The 16,378-nt window shown below is 36.3% G+C and overlaps 1 protein-coding gene across 5 annotated transcripts in view; it reads right to left on the reverse strand.

The window, feature by feature from the left end:
- Window positions 1-7,411: 7,411 nt before the first annotated feature.
- Window positions 7,412-16,378, reverse strand: part of LOC128018751 (nuclear factor 1 C-type) — a 94,614-nt gene continuing 85,647 nt past the window's right edge. For all 5 annotated transcript variants that reach the window (XM_052604487.1, XM_052604485.1, XM_052604488.1 and 2 more), the window contains one exon: window positions 7,412-16,276. In XM_052604487.1, the coding sequence (XP_052460447.1) occupies window positions 16,256-16,276 (21 nt within the window). In that variant the 3' untranslated portion in view covers window positions 7,412-16,255. The remainder of the gene's footprint in view (window positions 16,277-16,378) is intronic.

Here is a 16,378-nt window from a genome sequence, read left to right on the forward strand (position 1 = left end):
GCACATAATCCATACAAGTTTTACTACTTTGCTGTAACTGTAACTTGCCTAAAGTTGAGATATTCATTAGGGTAGTGAGAACACTGGATTTGAAGAGCACATTCTCAATGAGTCACATTGTGCACATAATGCTCTGATTAACTAGCTTTTGACTCGCATGACATGTCTGGGTTCAGCATGTATATATGCTAAATGGACATGGGTATGAGATCCATTACTCATTTTGACTGGCAGTTTGGACATGTTAAATGCTTCCAGTCAAATGATGTAACACAGTTTTGCCTTTGAAACCATTTACTTGTCTCAAGGGATTATATGATGAAAATATAATTTGCAGAAAAAATGGCCAGGTGTTCAATTGTGTTAATGGTGGAGACCATTAGGCTACTTGTGTTAAACTGTAGTTTAAAGTTTACAGCATTTAAAGTTAAAGTGGACTTTGGTCTGGCGGTGCCTAAATGAACCATCTGTGATTAGCAAAACTGTTGTGCTTTTATGATGTAATACAATCCCTAACACATGCTTTTTATATTAATATGGTGCCTCTATGTGGTTTACACTCTTAATGTTAACTTAAGAACTACTGGTAATTCATTACATTTTAATTAACATTTAACTGTGTCTAGGCAGTTGTTGTCCGGCTGTACTTCTCAAGGTTTATAAATATGGGAAACAGTTTAGCTGAAACAGCGCTGATGAGTGACAGTAACTAAGCCTACAGTCAGCAGCAATAAGTGAAGCATGAAACCAGAGAGAGAGAGAGAGAGAGAGAGAGAGAAAGAGAGAGAGTCTCCTCTTTCTCATTTACCAACGCTGCCTTGAACTTTTTATTTCGTTGTTTTTATTCTGGTTCCCGAGCGACGTCATCTTTGCTTCACGCATCACTTGAGAGCTGGTAACAGATACATTTTTCATTCTCTTCTAACGTTCATTACTGTGAAGTTAAATGACAAAACCTCAGATAAAAACATTCTGAAGCGTAAGGGTAAGAGATACTGATGAAACAACCATCAGTAAATCAGTTGAGCTCTTCAGGTTTCTCATTCTTGAATCAATAAAAATAAATGCAATAAATGCTACTGCTCAAAAGGTTAGGACCAGCAAGATTATTAAGACACTTATGCTCCCCAATGCTGCATTTATTTGATTCAAAATACAGTAAAACAGCAAAACTATGAAATATTATTACAATTATATATATTATTTTATTGTAATTTATACCTGTGATGGTTAGGATGAATTTAAGCAGCTATTACTCCAGTCTTCAGTGTCACATGATCTTTCAGAAGTTATGCTGATTTAGTAGTTAGGTAACATTTCTTGTTATGATCAGTTTGTATTTTTGTGTGAACTACGATCATTTTTCAGGATTATTTGATGAATAGAAAACAGAAAGAACAGATTTTTCTTTCTTTCTTTATTATTATTTTTATTGTTTTGCAACATTGTAAAAGTCTTTCTGACACTATGCTATATAAAAGTCTTAATTTCTTTAAAAAATTAAATTATATTATTAATTCAAAACATTTGAATGGTAGTGAAACTGAAATGCCATTTACATTTTTTTAAAAATAAAATATGGCTATAAAAAAATACTATACATTATTAATTTTAACTAAAGCTAAAGTTGAGAAGCTAACATTCAGCTAACGGTTTAAACAAGCATGGTGAAGGCAACACCAAGATCATAGATCACCAATACCTGATTAAATGCACTGTATAGTGTGAATGCAATGTAAGTTTAATTGGATAAAATAATTTACGTAATGCATAAGTTTAAAATGTTATATACAACAAATAACTCACAACATAAACTGCATAGGCATGCCACTCTCACTCCAGAGGTTTCTGTATAGTGGAGTGACCTGATTGTGATCTTATTGCAGAGAGAGGAGTCCTTTGTTAAGACATCTGGAGCCCATTACTGTTGCATGCTTTTACAAGGCTTTCACATCACGTACTGTAAATCGAAATATTCAATTCATAAGCACATCTAGAGAGAAACCAAGGAAAGAGAAATCACTTTGAACTTGCAAGTCTAGAGATATAATAAAAAAAATCACAATTAAAACTTCTGCAGCGCTCAAAGAATAGAACAAAGAATGGACCACCCTCAGTCTGTACACACACACACACACACACACACACACACACACGACTGAATATTTATTTATTGAGTTATTTGAAATCATGCAAACTTGTTTGAGCCCTAAAGACATTGTTTTTTCTTCTTCATATAACTTAAGTATAGATAAGAATATTAAAATGAAGAGATTAATGAGTCAAATGTCAGCTGACATAGTTTATTTTAATAGTGTTTAAAAGTAATATTCTATAATTAAAAAGGACTTAATGAGTATGTGGAGCAATCCTGGAGTAATGCTCACTAAGATAGACACCATAGAACAACAGTTGATCACCATATTAAAAGAAAACATTTTAGGAAAGAAAAAAGGTAATGGTTTGTCTGTAATTATAATCCATATGCTTCTTTTCAAGTGGGCTTATAAAAAGAGCGGCCACAACCCTAACTTTTCCTTATAAGTCCACCTAGATAAAAATCCACTGAACCTGATATAAAACAGCATTAATTGAATTCATAGCGCTCAAAAGACATCCTTTCATGAACTTTACTTGCATCATTTTTATTGTGGGGACTAAATAATGAAGTTAATGAATGGATTAATAAATAAATATAGGGACTATAAGGGACTAGACTGGGCCTAAACAGGCTCACAAGCTTGACAAAAAATATTAAGTAAGAAAAGAAAGAACCTGAGACAGATTGGAAAAGAAAGTTACAGTCACTGTGATCAGATTATACATCCAGATAAATCGATTCACATTGACCGGTTCTGTTTGGTTTTTGTTGTTAAATTCTGAAAAATGTCAAGAATATAAAAACCAAATAATATGAATTTTCAGAAAGAGTCAAGTAAAGTAATGGAAAGTAAAGTAAATTGAATGTGCACACCTTTAAGATTCACCTTTCTATTAACTCCTTGGAGTTAATCCTTTTTGGATGAAATGATGACATGGCAAAACTGAATTGCTCCGTGATATCCGACCTATGAACATGTTTACAATAATAGCATGTTTACAGAACAGGACAATTGTTTATCCTGTATATACCATGTTTACATCTGTGACCTTGACTTACCATATGTTTAGAGGCGTTGTGTTGGGCACTGCTGGTGTCCTCATCATTCAGCCAACATCAGCTCAGCCTGTAATTAAAATGTTCCTTTAGAGACTCATGAATGGAGCTGGGTTTCCTCTTGCCGACGAGCTGCAGTTCAGGCAGCTCTGGAGGCGAAGCTGTTTTCTTTGGAGTGGAGAACTGTAGTTTCAGACTTCAGGCTTTGGGGAGCTGGGCTGTTAGCAGCACACTCTATGACTAAAGATCATAAAAACTAGTCACACCGGGCACCACATCAAGCTCTTTTGCTCACTGCCTCTTAATGACTTGTTGAATCCCTCTAAATAAGATGTAATTTACATGTGTTTATATCTGTGTTGGAATAAATGTTAAACCATGAGGCCAATTCATTTCTCTGATCACTTTTGAAGCTTTACGTTTGTAGAAAAAAGTCTAAAGTCTGTAGTATCTGTTACAGGTCCCAATAAGCACAGATTAATTTACTCAAGCGATTCACTGATTCATTCAGGAGTTGGGAAACGAGTGACAGGCTGCATCCAAATGTAGCACACTTAAAGTATGTACTCTTTTTGTGAAGAAAAAGTACATGCTTATCTATGTGTAATAGAAGAGTAATCTGTTACATTGTTACACACACCCTGTCACTGTAAACTGGCCTGTCAATCATCCTGTCACCGTTAACATCCCCCACATTTCATTTCATTTGACTTCCAACCGCATCAGAGAAAGAAAAAAGAAGTAGCACGTTGATCTGCCAGCTGTGGTCTACCTGAAATAGTAGACCATCCGGGATTTTTGTCATAATCTTTTCAACATACTATGCTTTGGGACACACTTATTCTAATCTCACATTCTTAGGATGGATAGTATGAACACTGGGACGTAGGGTAAGCCTCTGCAGAACTAAATTGGGGCGCTTCCTGATTATTGGCCCTTTTCAAACCGAGATAAGGTGTTTTTTAACAGTCCAATCAAAAAGTATGCAAAAGTACAGAAGCCTGAAAATAACGATTTGTTTTTTAACTCATGATCACAACTGTTTTGTTTTGCCTAGATCACGATAAAACAATCAGTTATCTCAAGATCATGAGAAATCAAGAAATAGTAATAACAGTAACTATATTTATAACTTATATATAGAGAGAGCCGTTCTTTTAATGGTTGATATAGTGAATATAGCGCAGAACAGGACCTGGCACATGAGCACTAGCGAGAGAGAAGAGTAGGTGTAGTTTATGTATATTAAAAGTCTCACAGCTGCATGCCAAATGTTCTTAGTGTAAACCGTCATAATAAAAGATATTAAAGTGTACTCAGCAGATGAGCACAGGATACCTTCTGCAGATTAATTCAGATGGCACTTTCAATTTGTTATGTTAATCAAATTATAAGTGTATTAGAAATACACTGGGACACTGCATCACAGTATTGAAAGGGGCATAAGATTTCCGTCACACACTTGAGGAATTCGGCCAATCAAAATGTACTGTATAGCTGGCCAATCAGAGCACACCTCACTTTTCAGAACGATGAGCTTTGTAAAAATCAGCATGTTTCAGAAAGGCGGGGCATTAGAGTAGCAACAATAATATACATTGTGGAAATATTTTTTTTTTAACCTTAATCCGCATATGTATTGCATAACGTTATTTTTAGCTACATCATATGACCCCCTACCTACTCTGAGAATATGTGACAACAGATACATTCATTCACTCAGTTGAATTGTTTGAAAAAGCTGATTTATTAAGAACTTTTGCTTTCATACATTTTCTTTGAAGAGAAAAATAGACTAACCTTCTAAAAAGTAACTCAGTATTGAGCTTTTTTTATTCAATTGTAATATAAAAGCCCATATGCCTACTGTATTTATCACTTTATACATCTGTCTCTCTGCATATAGACATATAAGGTGTATATATAGTAATATAAGATGTTTTTCGTAATTAAAACTATGATGTAATTTGTGCTAATTACATATTTTCATCCCCTGAATCAATTTTAGAACAAAATTATGCAGGGTTGTCATTGCTTTGCTAATGTTTTATGGAAATAGTGAAACTGAACTGGTACTTCTGGTTAGTGTCTGTTATGGAATTTGACTCCCATTCTGCAGTGAGCTCATGAGGGGCTTCTGGCAAGGTTCACGCAAAGCTTTCAGCAAGTGTTATTGCGCTCGTTCACTCCCTTTGTATGTTTAAAGAAAAAGGACCTTGTGCTGGCTTGTGCTATTTTGAACCATTAAAATGAAATAAAACTTGACTTCCTTTCCAGAGCTGAAAGTATACTTTTCCAAAAGCAGCTCCAGCAATCTTGTATTTGGGCTAATGGATTGAGGGATGATTAGAGTCAGGTGTGTTATGCTCCTCAGCCAAGTTGAACCGAAAACAAACCTCTAACCACAAGTGTTCAGCTCGGTCTTTCATTCTCTTTCTTCCATTTCTCCTGTTCCATGCAGCTCATGCTCACAGAATTAAAACTGTCATTTAAAATGTTTGTCAATTCAAAGTTTGTTCTGCATAGAAATGAGTCATTCTCTTCCTGCATAACCGTTATCGAGTGCCAATTACAAGGACAAAATCTATTATCGAAGATTTAGCATGAAAAATACAGCTAATGTAAGTAGAGTACAATGTTGTGTGTTCACTAAGTTTGCTTCTTCAGTCATGTTTGACTCTAGGTCAACCTTACATTTAATTAAATTCAGTAGATTTATTTGAAAAGATTTGGGATTAATTAATTATTTAGCAACACATTTTTTACCAAAATATGAATACCCAAAATGGTTCTTGCCATAAAATACTCTTTTTACGCATCATTATAATAAGAAATAAAATATCATGACATGACCAGCAACATCTTTCCTCTCTCTGGCACTAGGGGTGCAAGATAAATATCGGCCGATAATTAATGCGTATCTCGTCAGTAAAGCCGGTTCTCTAATCAGCGGTAAATTCCATCAGGTGCGTGACTTCACATCGAGCAGCTGTTACTACACGGAGCCGTTGTTAACTGACAAGCTGCACAAATCCACACTGATAATGAACGTGGATTTGCGTAGCTTGTCAGTTAACAACGGAATTTGTAAGTAACTGCTGCTCTATGTGAAATCACGCACCTGATGGAATTTACCGCTGATTAGAGAACCGGCTTTATGAATTATCTCGGCAACATGGCTGCTACTGCGAACTAAAAGACAGAAAATTTGTAAGCATTTTTGGCATAAAGATTTTAACGAAAAGTAATCTTTTGTTTTACAGGTATATTACATTCAATTGTGAGTTTATATTAACGGTCATGTTACTCAAAGAAATCTTTGCAAAAAATCGCTAATATTTGCTAACGTCATATCATTACAGACTGCGTGATAGTGCCACAGCATATGTCTGATCAGAGCAATAACTGCCGTAGACTAATCCCCCCAATAATTATATATTGCTAAACCATTTTCTCAAATATTGCTTATTCGAGAGAGAAAGAGAGCGAGAGAGAGAGAGAGAGAGAGAGAGAAAGGGAAATGGAAATTGAGTGTATTCACGTCTGTGCGTTTATCTTTTTAGAGTGAGTTTACTTAAAAAGAGCGATTGTATCCTATTGTCGCTGGAAAATATAATGTAGCAATTTAGTATTTAAACTGTATTTAATAAAAGTCGTGGGGCAGCGTTGACAAGTTTATTTTCTCCTGGATGTGTGAGCTGCGCAATTTCCGATATGTGTGTGTGTCAGTAAGCAGCTCATTAATACAGGATGATAATTAAAGGCTCTAATGCACACCAGTATATGTGTGTATTGTAAGCGCTAGACGACGAATGATGGCGTGTGACGTCATGGTAGTGGTGTCCCAATCCTTGGGGGAATATTTTCTCCCCTACCCCTTGACACTCTGTTTCAAGGGATAAGGGGAAGGGGTAGGCGGAGGGGTAGGGGAAGGGCTATAAAATTGAATTGGGATTGGGCCTAGTTCATATTTATCGTGCACCCCTTTCTGGCATTGTAATAGTGATGGCGAAATAGTAATAGTGAGAGCTTAGCTCAGCTAAAATTAGATCATCCTCAGGCACATGGCCTGTCTCCGTCCGGATGTGAACAGCTAATAAACATCCAACACACACAAAGCAATGATATCACACTTCCAAAAGACACACATGACTGATAATCAAGATCATTCTACAGGAACATTCAAGATTGCCAAGTAACTTGATCAGACTTGATCAGTCTAATTGGTTCAAAAAGAAAAACACAGTCACCTAATTTCTGAGTTGTAGCATAGCTTTATTTATTTTATTTTTTTATTTCATTTTCATTTTCTTTATTTTTTTTGCATAGGGAAACATACTTCCAGTACTGTATTCATGAGCAATTTTTTTATTTTTATTTTATTTTTTGCGAACAGCGATGGTTGAATACAATGTTATAATGAAATATTGTTAAAGCTGTAATTGCCCCCTCACACCAGTTCAAAAACACATGGCAAATTTAGTTTGTTGTGCATGAGAAAAACTAATTTTTTCCCCATCCGTTTCAAAACTGACATACCGACTTATGCTGATAGATTACAATTTAGCGAGGTTCTTAAGAGAAACAGAGACAAATAACAAAAATCCAATGCTTTCCAAAAGAACATGTATGCACGTCATCATGCCAGTTGTGAATATGTCTGAACTAAAAGTCCACATGCACCTTCCTGGTGTGAAGTGTGTTTATCTGTGCAGCAAGCAAGCGTTTAATGAGTAACTACTATTGTAATATTTGTAAAGAATAATGTGATTAAAAAAAGAGGAAGGAAAAACCAACAAAAACCTTGAAATTTAACACTGCATTAGAATGCTCTCTGAAAAACATTTCAACCTTCGTCCTTTCAACTCAAAGCGTCCAAACATAGAGAAAACAGCATGCTTAAAAACAAATAAAATGACAAAGATAGCAATATTCATAGAAATTAAACCTTAATTCGGAATAAAAACAATTGTTGTAATGGGACAGAGGGCACCCTGAAACATTGATGCGTGACTGTTTTGGGGCTCTCTAACGTTCAGGAGATGGCGGTATGTCGGGGTGTTTTTGGCAATTAATTTATGAAAGACGTATCAAAATATTGCATAAATTGCAAAGCCCATGAATGGCTTTTCTCCTCTTTGAACAGAGACACTTTCTTCACCCCGTTTAAGCCATTTTAACCTTAGGGCCAGATTTTGAAAAGCCCTTAGCACATGCTATCATTCTTAGCATCGCCAGACTGTACTAACCTCAATGTCAATATGTTGCGGCACTCTGAGGTTGTGTTATTGAGAGGCTTTTGGCAAATGTGGCCCCTTGGTTGGATAATAACATACAAGAAGCATTTGATAAACAAAAGGTGTATCCAATCCAGACCAACACTGCAGAGATGATGCCAGCAGGACAGAAAATTCCCAAGTAACAGCTCATGGTTTATATAGAAACACACGGACGAGGAAGAGTAACCAAAGCAAAGCAGTAAAATGACAGGCACTACATGTTAAAATTGTTTTTTTAACCCATTTTGGTATTTCTTACAGTGTTTATATCCATGTATATACCTTCGATTCAAATTGCTGGTTTGCTAAGAGTCAAAAAGGGAGTGCAAAAATAATAAGCCATTCTACAAAAATTAAGGATGGGTCTTCATTCATATTAATCTGCTGTAGAACTGTACCCCAGAAACAGTGTGCCACCATCAACGCTGCAGTAAAATGTCATCAAAGTTCAGAATAAAACTATCCATCACCCCCACAGCTCAATCAGCAACATGAGTATCTGAAACAGTGTTTGAGAAGTTTGAATTGCATTCCTTCAATGGGATAATGTCAGTATAACCAGTCAGCTCACCTACGTATAAATGCACTCTCAGGAGCATATTGTTTCAGACCTGGGCAAATAATTTTATAATGCTACATTCACATCATGTCAGAATTACTGTTCAAAAGTTTGGGCTCTGTAATTTTTTCTTCTTTTTTTTTAAAGAAGTCTCTTATGGCCCACCAAAATTGCATTTAGCTTATCAAAAATCTAAAATATTATATCAAAAATTGTGAAATAATATTACAATCAGAATAGCTTTCCTATTTTAAGATATTTAATATTTTAATTTATTTCTGTAATGGCAAAACTGATTTTTTTTAACTTACATATATTTTTCAGGATTATTTAAAGTTTATAAAGCTACAAAAACACAAAATGTCTTTACTGTCACTTTTGATCAATTTAATGCAAAGAGCATGAATATGTGATTTGATGTAGTGATTAGGTATTTCGTGAACATCTCATATCTTGAATCTCGACATGTTAATTCTGACCAGAAGTAAATGCAGTATTAAACTAACAGTCTTTTTTCACTTTAATTGAGAATTATAATTAATGGTAGGTTTAGCCCAGCTTAGATGACTTAGTTCTTAAGATTAGAAAGAAGTTTCTGCACAAAGATATCAGTATAAAGCCTGAATTAGTTGCATAGATGCTATTCAGCTATTTTACACAAGTACAATTTCCAGATCTTTAGTGTATTACTGCTAGCTCGATTGATCTGTTATTATTGGTTTCAAACTGGTGCAGACTAACATAACTGCACATCCTCAATTTCAGATTCACCAGTTGCTGCCAGTATCAAGCAAGTCACATATCAATTCATCAACTTTGGAGACCTACGACATAAATCCTGCCAAGTGCCACAATACTGAGAATGGAAGGAAGGAAAGATTAGAAACTGCATTCCAGTGCCTCTGCCCTGAAGTGGTTGTCCAGCCCTTACTGAGAGGAGACAAAACAATGATCTGTCCGCACGTTCATGGTTCTATCTACCTTGGTCATGCAAAGTTCATGGTATTGCAATAAAGGTTTACATTACACAAACCAGAAAAGGAAACAGTACAATGAAACAGTCATGCATGTCTAATTCTCTCACGAATGCAGTAGGGAGTAAGGTCTCCTCACATCCTGTTTATGTCAGTGGGTGAACAGGGAAATTGGACTTGGGAAATTTACATTCTATTCAGCATAATTACATGTGTCGATGTCTAATTAAAGTGCATGGACCTCAGAATTAAACAATCTTTTCAGTGATGCACATTCGGACAATTCTGAATAAATACGGGCATGAGTAGGCTGATCTTACAAAACCAGGGGGAAGATCACACACATCCAGCAGCTTGATGCTGAATCCAGAAAGGCACTCAGAAGAGTGAGGTCTAAAGTCCTGCTAGTCATGTTAGCCTGTACAAACTCCATAAAACGATCAATGGGCTGAGGTAAACCATGCCACTGATTGTCCAGATTTGTTTGTTTTTTAATTCAAAAAATGCACAATATCTTCTCCTCTGCAATTCTCTCCCCTGACACTACACACTACGAATTATAAATTATCTTCTACCATCTCATTTATATATATAGTACACTACACAACCATGCAAAAGTTTGGGCTCAGTAAAATCTTTTACATTTCTTTGAAAGAAGTATTTTGTTCACCAAAGTTGATTATTTGATCAAAATACAGTGAATATTTTTACAATTTAAAAGAACTTCTATTTGAACATACTTCAAAATGTCATATACTCTTGTGATGGTTGTCAGTGTAACATGATTCAGAAATCATTCTAATATGTTGATTTGCAGATCAAGAAACATTTGTATTATTTTCAGTGTTTGTGGAAACCATGATTCGTTTCCATTCAAGCATGGAAAAGCAAACAAGCATAATGAATAACATTATAAATGTCTTTACTGGCACTATTGATCGATGTAATGTGCTCTTGCTGAATCGTACTGACCCCAAACTTTGGAATGGTAATGTGTTTTGTAATATATATCTTAGATTTTTTTTATTGAAAAAGACAAAGTATTGATTAAGAAGATGTTTTTTGGAGTGTGACTGTACGTGTTTCTACTTCAACAATCCAGTTCAAACCTCTGAGGTTTGCAGTGTACAGGAACCTGGCATGATTTCAACATCTTGAAAGGATAAATTCATCACATAAATGACAACAGGTAAATAAATGGATGCCATTTAAGCAACTTCATCTCTCCATCTTTCTTTCATTCTCATCATTAGTCTCTATTCATCATGATCATCAAGGCTGAAAATATCAACAGAGAAGCAAACCTTAAATAGAAGTATTATTAGACAAAGTTTAAATACCAGATTATCTAGTGAAATCTTCCAAGTAGAAATACAGGAAAAATGTGTTCAAAGATCATGAAGCTAGCATGACAAAAGAGAAAAAAAAATCTGCATAAAGCTCGGTGAAGCTGTTGGATCTGTTTAAAATGACGACAAGTGATGCTGAATTTACTGGAATCCATATTCTGTGATCAAAATAAAACTTGATAACTGTGTGAAAGGTGTGTGCTAATGGTGCTGACATTTTTTTCTTCTCAACAGCAGATCCTTTAGAAGGAGCTTTCAAAATTTTTTGTGGCTTGACCACAAGCTTATGTCTACTAAATACAAACATTAAAAAAATTATTACACACAAAAAAAAGACATTTTTATATACATTTGTCTTTTCCTCATTCTACTGGATATATGGTAAGCCTTTATACACAAGATAACTGTGTTTGAAATGTAACATTTCAACAACACGCATAAAAATTATAATATATCAAAAATATTAGTCAAGGGTTTCGAAATCAAACAGTAAGATACTGTTTTTTTACATGCATTAGCTCAAATGCATTGCTCATGTCATAGCAAGTTCAATCATCACATGTGGCCACTTTAAAAAGCACACATCGGGGCAACATTCTGCTCTTCAAGTGTTTCAAATTCTCAGCCGCGTGTAGCCAATTTTATCATATACAAAAAGCAAACGAAGACGGCATGCTCACAGAGCTCACACAGAGCCGCTGCGCTGGCGAAACTACGATCCTGTTCTACTGAGCCCACCGTCCCAACCTGGCCAGAGGGTTGACAGCTTTAAAAGATGAAAATGGAGCAGTGCAAATCTTCACAGGACAGGCAGCGGGTCGTGCAAGTCTGACCGGCGAGATTCGTCGGAGCTTCAAGTCATTTACAACGATAAAATTTGCCATTTCTGCTTCAAAACCACTGTAAAATAATTCATCTGGGCCTCACTCTCTGAGGCAGACCCCCGTCCCGTTGCCTGTCCTGTTAAACACAAGGAAAATTGCTTGCTGAATGATGCTAGCACTTCTGTAAAGGGTTTGGATCATGGTATGGATGGAATGCCGTTCTGCTATAGCACTCCGATTCGGCCAGGGTGGACAACAGCAGGCTCACAAATCATCCACGACCAAGATCTTACCACATGCATGATGTAAACAAAATCTCCTGTTCTTTCTCATTCGACTTAAACTTTTAAATAGCTACCAGCACTGCAATATCCATTGCAGAAACAATACTGTACACTGCATCACAAACTACAACATGGCCTCTCCTGACCCAGCTCCAGAAATACACAATATCTTCTCCTCTGCAATTCTCTGCCCTGACACTACACACTACGAATTATAAATTATCTTCTACCATCTCATTTTATAAAAAGAAGAAGAAGAAGAAGAAGCATCCTGGTGTATTAATTCATTTTCTAAAAGACACATAGTCAGCAGTTCAATGGTTTCTTGCTGTTCTTGTGGAAGTACACTGAATTGGACAAATACTTTTCAACTACTCTCTATGAAAGCATTCTACAATTAATTTGTAGACATATGCAAGGGACTCGAATAGTAAAATAACTTATTAAAATAATCAACGAATTAAAGTAATCATTAATGGTCACACATCAAAACACATTCTACTGTAGCCTGGGTTTTCTGAAATTATCAAATGTAAATTTGACTCTTTGATATAAAGCAAAAATCTCTGTGAGGGGATGTAAAGTATTGCTGATTGCAGAATAATTATTTAAGTGCCCAGTTGTGGAATTTAAACCAGAGCAAAACTAGTTGATGGGTTTATAGAGGATGGCCATCTAATTTTTATTATGTCCATCTCTGGCCGATCCTCTTCACATCCATAATGGTTACGAACTCATTTAAACACATAATAACATACAATCTAAACAATTTAAGAGAAGCTTAACATGAAAACGGAATCAAAACGTCAGCTCAGAGCTGATATGAAGAGCTGGTACTGCATCTTTCACAGATTGTTACTATCTCATTACAAGAACGGAAGAGGGAAATAAAACGGTAAGAAAATAATGCAGGGAAGATTTCATGCCAACTACAGTGCTATTAGAAGAGGAAGAGGGTCAAAAAAAGCCTCTCTCACCCATCCAAAACTACAGCTATCAGGTAACCTGCTAGTCTAATTCTCATAATGACAGGCAATCGAACATGCAGCATTATTTTCCTTTGTGACACTGCTTACATCAAATAAACAAAAAATTAATCGACTCCTTTAAAATGACGCATTGTCGTTCTTAACTAAAGGCAAGGCACATAATATGTTTTATAAAATATCGTGCAAACTAGAAGAGGGATCGTTGGATAAATGTCAAACCAATGTAGTACAAAGGTCAAATCCATCTGTGTCATTGGCTCTTTGCTCAAAGGGGGTTGTTAAGGAGGATATTTTGTTTCAGAGCTAATACTAAGATCATCTGCCATGCGCCCATGTCTGTGATACGGTGGTCATTTAAGCTTAATTCTCATGATTTTTCTTTTGAAAGCACCATGCACAGTTATATATAATTAATACATAGAGATTTCCATATAATTTTCATATCAGCACCATTAAAACAAGTCATGTATGTATTCTGGGCCTTATATGGTCAACTCAATAGAATGTCTACACAAAGCCATTATAACAGGTTAGCTAAAGCAACCAGAGTTTGTGGATATTATATCATATCGGTGTGTCTGTGTGTGTGTGTGTGTGTTTGTGAGGGTACCTAGTAAAGCTCTGATATGTGTTGGTTTTGTCATGTTCTGTCATTATAAGGGTGTGTGTGTGTGTGTGTTTTGCTCAGCTGTTTGCGTTTCCTGTGGCTAAGCATTAGCCCATGCAGCTGAGGGGCTTGGGGGCTTGTAAGGCCTATTACAATTTCTCTCTGGGCATAAAAACAACCTCTCAAAATCCTACAACAACAACAATCCACAGAAGATGAAGCAAAACGTCAAAGTAAAAAAAAAAAAAGAATTAGAATGCAAATCTTGCAATGTCTCAGGCACTTTTCATGGCTTCTTGATTTGGGTTCGGTAGCATTGTAGATTAAGCCCTGATGTTATTTCATTAGTACAAATCAACACATCTCAGAGTGCAGAATAACCCATTTCTGAGGCAACCAACCAGAGACATGCTGGTCGTAGGCGTCCACCTCCCAGTGTACTCTGGGAAGGGCAGCATAGCCACTGACTTCCATCTGTATTTCGTCGTAAGGCATTACAGCCCGTCTCACGCCAGACATCCACATCATTGACATTCCTACGGATTAAAGTGTATAATCTGCTTCAAAATAAAAACAGTCATAGTTTCTTGCATTAGAAATGTGGGGAATAAAAAGAAAGCCTGTTTTTTTTTTTTCACTTCTTAAACTATGGGAATTGTATAAAAGTAATCACATAAACATGGACACGTTTACATACAAAATGTTGGATTGTTCTGATCTGCTTCTTAGCTACTAGGAAACCAACGCTCATCTATCGTGAGTTCAGAACATGACAAAAAGAATCGACCCGCAGCATTCCATATGATTAGGCCGAACGGGAATTTGCAAAAGAGGAAAAATAAAAATGTAAAGTAGTGCAATGCCTGTAATTTCCAATGAATTTAAACTAATTACACATAGAGAACATAAAATTCTATCCTCTACACCCAATACTGTCCAAGTAATGACAGAACTATATTTCAACTCCCTTTGTCACTATGTGGAAAAATCCACGAATCTACATGAATCAAAAAAACCCTAATCTGTGAACTCACAGAGATGAATAAGGGACTAACAATGTTTATGACGTGCACAAACACACGGATGCACAGGCACACACACTTACAGGGGGGTCCAGGGAATGAGGGGCTTTCATATTGCGAAGAGAGAAAGGTGCTAATACACCCTTGCTATTCCCTGGCTCATTCTATGAGGGCTGTTTCACAGCTCACACACACCTCGTGTAGCTTTTAACAGTACATGCCATTGCCTCAAGATAGGTGTGTTTACATGTAAGTGTGTGTGCATGTGTGTATAGACGCTGACTGTGATGTATAATGTCACTGAGGTACCACTAATATTCCTCTGATGTACAAAAAACATGACAGGTTTGCTCCAAAAAGTGGACTCCGTTACAAACGGCAGAGAATGCAATTTAGAAAACATCACCCTCTGAAAGAAACCAAGGACGCAGATACATGATTGTCAATAAAACTGGATGAAAAGTAGCCTTTCCTTTGTTTTCTTTTTCCAAAATGTCATGTGAACGGAAGCATCAACCTTTTCAGTTCCTTTTCCACGTCGTGTTGCCTTGCGCACTTAAAAAAAGAATAAAAACAGGCCGCGCTCACCTCCAAACCTGTGACGAAATGCTAACAGAAAAACCCTTTCATTGGGGTTTCTCTTCACTGTTCATTAAGAAAATAAAGGATACTTATTTTGCATATAGGAGGAAGCAGCACCTGTAGCAGAAGGAGGGGACTGAAGAGAGGCATTCCAGGAGGCAGGGAGTCAGAGTCCGCCAATATACGCCATAGATCGGGCTGGCCTCCCAGAAAAACAAAAACATCCTCCTCTTTTGTCTTCTTTTGTCTTCTTTTCTGTTCCATCTATGGCCATTCTCTCACGCTCTTATCCATTTCCATTGTCTGTTTTTTAAAAAGTGTATTGAAGCATCTTATACTGTACGTTGTTATGCATATATAAATATGTGTGCACATATATCTATACACACATATTGCGTGTGTGTATATATATATATATATATATATATATATATATATATATATATATATATATATGTGTGTGTGTGTGTGTGTGTGTGTGTGTGTGTGTGTGTATACAAATACTGCATATATATCTGATTTTCCCTCTTGCATCTCGTTCACAACTTTTTTCTCATAAATCCCACAAAAAAAAAAAAAAATTAATCCATGTCTGTGCCTCCTCGGGTTCGTCTGCGTGTGTGTGACGATCAGTTCCCCAGATACCAGGACTGCAAGAGAGAGAAAGAGAGAGAATCAAAATCACCAAGACATCTGTACAAACACAAGTAACACAACAGGGGGAGTGCTATGGGATATACAGCTAAATCAGA

Source organism: Carassius gibelio, chromosome A8 (assembly GCF_023724105.1).
Source record: "Carassius gibelio isolate Cgi1373 ecotype wild population from Czech Republic chromosome A8, carGib1.2-hapl.c, whole genome shotgun sequence".
Lineage (NCBI taxonomy): Eukaryota > Metazoa > Chordata > Actinopteri > Cypriniformes > Cyprinidae > Carassius > Carassius gibelio.